At 37.4% G+C, this 5253-nt stretch overlaps 1 protein-coding gene across 1 annotated transcript; it reads right to left on the bottom strand.

Moving 5' to 3' along the window:
- Positions 1-431: 431 nt before the first annotated feature.
- LOC131855247 (homeobox-like protein HDP1) lies at positions 432-4594 on the bottom strand. Its single transcript, XM_059206490.1, is given in 4 exon segments — positions 432-449; positions 1525-1600; positions 2924-3293; positions 4159-4594. Coding segments are annotated over 4 exon segments (900 nt in total).
- Between the last annotated feature and the right edge of the window lie 659 nt (positions 4595-5253).

The raw sequence follows: 5253 nt of genomic DNA, 5'->3' as shown, positions 1-5253 counted from the left end.
TATATTCAGAAATATAAAAAAATGCAATTAAATATTAGGCGTAAATTTAATATAAAAAATTCTCGTGTCACAATGTTTGTAATAAAATCCTTCGAAACGGCTTGACCGATTCTTATGAAACTCTGTATATTCGGTAGTTTTGAGAATAGAACGTAAACTGCTTCTATACTCATACATATGAAAAGGATGATCCACATAAACAAAAGTAAAAAAAATTGGTCAATTATTTTAATTTTTTTTTATTCGTTAATAATCATCACAAAATTTCTTTCCAAAATCAATTCTTATTTTTAGAAATATTTTAATATTTGGAAAAACAAATTTTGCAGGGTTAGCTAGTAAATACATAAAATGTTACAAAGCAGTCTTGGAGTTATTGAACAGAGAAATGAAATGATAAGACAGAGAAATTACAATATATATTGTTGTAGTTATTTCCTTAAATTTGTCTTTAAATCAATATAATTAAATTAACAAATTACTAATGATATAACATACATCTATTTATATTACAATTATTACTCATTCAAAATTCAATTCAAAATATCTTTATTAATGTAGGTCTATTACAGACTCTTATGATATGTCAAATCTACCGTCAGTTCGGAATGATATCGAGATGAAAAGAACTGACAAGAAACTCAGCTCGTATTCTTTTCAAGTAAATGTTTTACATGTTTACAATAATACAGATTCATTTAAATTCAAATTTGGATGAATACAGTGACCAGCAGCATATGAAATTAATTAATAATATAATTAGCATATTAATTAATTAGTATCAAATCTATATATATATATGTAATATATATAACTCTAAAGTAACTGACGTAGTGATCTATCAACGTACAGCCCAAACCACTGGATGGTTAAGGCTGAAATTTGGCATGCAGGTAGATGTTATGACGTAGGCATCCTCTAAGCTAAGGATTTTGATTAATTCTACTCCCAAGGGCATAAAATAGGGGATGAAACTTTGTCAATTTTAAACCGATCGGGCTGAGACTTTGCATGCATAAAGCTACTATAACGTAGGCATCCCCTACGAAAGGATTTTGATAAATTTCACCCCTAAAGGGATAATCACATCAGTCACTTCCGTCTTTTCTGTCACCTCAGTTATTTCCCTTCTGTCACTTCTTTCACTTCTTTCACTTCTTTCACTTCTTTCACTTCTTTCACTTCTTTCACTTCAGTCAATTCAGTCACCACATTCACTTTATTCACTTCAGTCACATCAGTCGTTTCAGTCACTTAAGTCAATTCAGTCATCTCAGTCACTTCAGTCCCTTCTGTCACTTCATTCACTTCAGTCACATCAGTCGTTTCAGTCACTTAAGTCAATTCAGTCATCTCAGTCACTTCAGTCCCTTCTGTCACTTCATTCACTTCAGTCACTTCAGTCCTTTCAGTCACTTCCGTCGCTTAACTCACTTCACTCACTTCACTCACTTCAGTCACCACATTCTCTTTATTCTCTTTAGTCACTTCAGTCACTTCAGTCACTTCAGTCACTTCATTCACTTCATTCACTTCATTCACTTCATTCACTTCATTCACTTCATTCACTTCATTCACTTCATTCACTTCACTCACTTCACTCACTTCACTCACTTCACTCACTTCACTCACTTCACTCACTTCACTCACTTCACTCACTTCACTCACTTCACTCACTTCACTCACTTCACTCACTTCACTCACTTCACTCACTTCACTCACTTCACTCACTTCACTCACTTCACTCACTTCACTCACTTCACTCACTTCACTCACTTCACTCACTTCACTCACTTCACTCACTTCACTCACTTCACTCACTTCACTCACTTCACTCACTTCACTCACTTCACTCACTTCACTCACTTCACTCACTTCACTCACTTCACTCACTTCACTCACTTCACTCACTTCACTCACTTCACTCACTTCACTCACTTCACTCACTTCACTCACTTCACTCACTTCACTCACTTCACTCACTTCACTCACTTCACTCACTTCACTCACTTCACTCACTTCACTCACTTCACTCACTTCACTCACTTCACTCACTTCACTCACTTCACTCACTTCACTCACTTCACTCACTTCACTCACTTCACTCACTTCACTCACTTCACTCACTTCACTCACTTCACTCACTTCACTCACTTCACTCACTTCACTCACTTCACTCACTTCACTCACTTCACTCACTTCACTCACTTCACTCACTTCACTCACTTCACTCACTTCACTCACTTCACTCACTTCACTCACTTCACTCACTTCACTCAGAATAGAATAGAATAGAATAGAAAATCATTTATTCAAATAAACTTACATTGAAGCACTTTTGAATAGTCATAACATTTTTTTTTTTTTTTTTTAATCTACCGCTCATTCGGAATGCTGTCTCATCACAAGAAGAACAAGCAAGAAACTTGTGTGTTGCTCTTTTAAATAATTTATTCTTACTTACAATTTAAGTTTAAGTGTGTGAATACAAACCACCGATTAGCACTAATTCAATTAAATACTCAAAAAGAAAAAAATATTGAATACATAACCAACTGGTTAAACAATTAATAAGAGGAAATCAGTCATAGTGATTAGAGCAGACCAGTCCCTACAAGCAGCACCCGTTCACGAGTATGACGGATGAGCCAGCCATCACTGCGCTCGACCATATTTTAGGGAGCCCAATGACCCGGCCCACCACGCCGCCACAAGTCTGGACATTTTAGTGAGCATGACTACTCAAAATACCAGACCACGTCATAGCTACTCACAATTGCCATCTGATGTTTATAGTATTCACATTTCACATAAGAATGCATGCGGCAATTAATACAAAACCCGCTACGCTTTCATATTTCTAAAATAATTGAATCAAGAAAGCAATGAGATAAACAAATTATAACGTTGTATGCTAATAAACTAATTATTTACTTAACTCACTTCATTCACTTCATTCGCTTCATTCGCTTCATTCGCTTCATTCGCTTCATTCGCTTCATTCGCTTCATTCGCTTCATTCGCTTCATTCGCTTCATTCGCTTCATTCGCTTCATTCGCTTCATTCGCTTCATTCGCTTCATTCGCTTCATTCGCTTCATTCGCTTCATTGGCTTCATTCACTTCATTCACTTCATTCATTTCATTCACTTCAGGCACTTCTGTCACTTCGTTCACTTCGTTCACTTCATTCACTTCATTCACTTCATTCACTTCATTCACTTCATTCACTTCATTCACTTCATTCACTTCATTCACTTCATTCACTTCATTCACTTCATTCACTTCATTCACTTTAGTCACATCAGTCATTCAGTCATTTCAGTCTTTCAGTCATTTCAGACACTTCAGTCATTTCAGTCACTTCAGTCATTTCAGTCATTTCAGTCACTTCCGGCCGTTCTGTCACTTCATTCACTTCATCACTTCACTCACGTCACTCACTTCAGTCACTTCACTCACCCCACTCACTTCAGTCACTTCACTCACTTCAGTCTCTTCAGTTCTTTCAGTCACTTCAGTCACTTCAGTCCCTTCTGTCACTTCATTCACTTCAGTCACTTCAGTCCTTTCAGTCACTTCCGTCACTTAACTCACTTCACTCACTTCAGTCACTTCATTCACTTCATTCACTTCATTCACTTCTTTCACTTCAGTCACCACATTCACTTTATTCACTTCAGTCACATCAGTCACTTTATTCCCTTCTGTCACTTCAGTCACCACATTCACTTTATTCACTTTAGTCACTTCAGTCATTACTGTCACTTCAGTCATTTCAGTCTTTCAGTCATTTCAGTCACTTCAGTCATTTCAGTCACTTCAGTCCATTCTGTCACTTCAGTTACTTCACTCACTTCCGGCCGTTCTGTCACTTCATTCACTTCATCACTTCACTCACGTCACTCACTTCAGTCACTTCACTCACTTCACTCACTTCAGTCACTTCACTCACTTCAGTCTCTTCAGTTCTTTCAGTCACTTCAGTCACTTCAGTCCTTTCATTCACTTCAGTCACTTCAGTCCTTTCAGTCACTTCCGTCACTTAACTCACTTCACTCACTTCACTCACTTCACTCACTTCACTCACTTCACTCACTTCACTCACTTCACTCACTTCACTCACTTCACTCACTTCACTCACTTCACTCACTTCACTCACTTCACTCACTTCATTCACTTCATTCACTTCATTCACTTCATTCACTTCATTCACTTCATTCACTTCATTCACTTCATTCACTTCATTCACTTCATTCACTTCATTCACTTCATTCACTTCATTCACTTCATTCACTTCATTCACTTCATTCACTTCATTCACTTCATTCACTTCATTCACTTCATTCACTTCATTCACTTCATTCACTTCATTCACTTCATTCACTTCATTCACTTCATTCACTTCATTCACTTCATTCACTTCATTCACTTCATTCACTTCATTCACTTCATTCACTTCATTCACTTCATTCACTTCATTCACTTCATTCACTTCATTCACTTCATTCACTTCAGTCACTTTAGTCCCTTCTGTCACTTCAGTCACCACATTCACTTTAGTCACATCAGTCATTTCTGTCACTTCAGTCATTTCAGTCTTTCAGTCATTTCAATCACTTCAGTCATTTCAGTCACTTCAGTCCATTCTGTCACTTCAGTCACTTCACTCACTTCACTCACTTCACTCACTTCATTCACTTCATTCACTTCATTCACTTCTTTCACTTCAGTCAATTCTGTCACTTCACTCACTTCATTCGCTTCATTCACTTCATTCACGGAGTCGGTGCCGGTGTGGGTGTGGGTGTCGGTGTCGGCGTCGGCGTCGGTTTCGGCATCGGCGTGGGAGGCGGTGCATCTTCATTTAATATGCCGAAAAAAATTTTCCCTCGTTATAGGACTGTTTTCCAAAATTAACCCAAAATTGGGGAAAATTTTTAGAGCTGACATAGAGAGATATTGATATGATATTAGAGAGTATTCCAAGTCTGTAGGAACCTATAAGCTACGAGGTTGCCATGTGCAGCTAAAACGCGGTTGAAAATATCCCAAATTATTTCCAAAATCTAAATCACTCCAAGCTTTGTGTTGCTATCTTGGATTTTCCCTAGTGGCCGGAGCCTAGAGCCTCCACGCAGACGAAGTCGCGGTCGCAGCTAGTAAAATAATAAAATTGATGTACCTACATCAAAGTTACGTAAATATTGAGTTAATTGTAGCAACCATTATGGAAGGAAATAACATCAGTAC

Source organism: Achroia grisella, unplaced genomic scaffold, assembly GCF_030625045.1.
Source record: "Achroia grisella isolate CSIRO2021 unplaced genomic scaffold, CSIRO_AGI_Agris_v1 utg1360, whole genome shotgun sequence".
Classification (NCBI taxonomy): domain Eukaryota; kingdom Metazoa; phylum Arthropoda; class Insecta; order Lepidoptera; family Pyralidae; genus Achroia; species Achroia grisella.
This window is presented reverse-complemented; position numbering and strand designations above follow the sequence as displayed.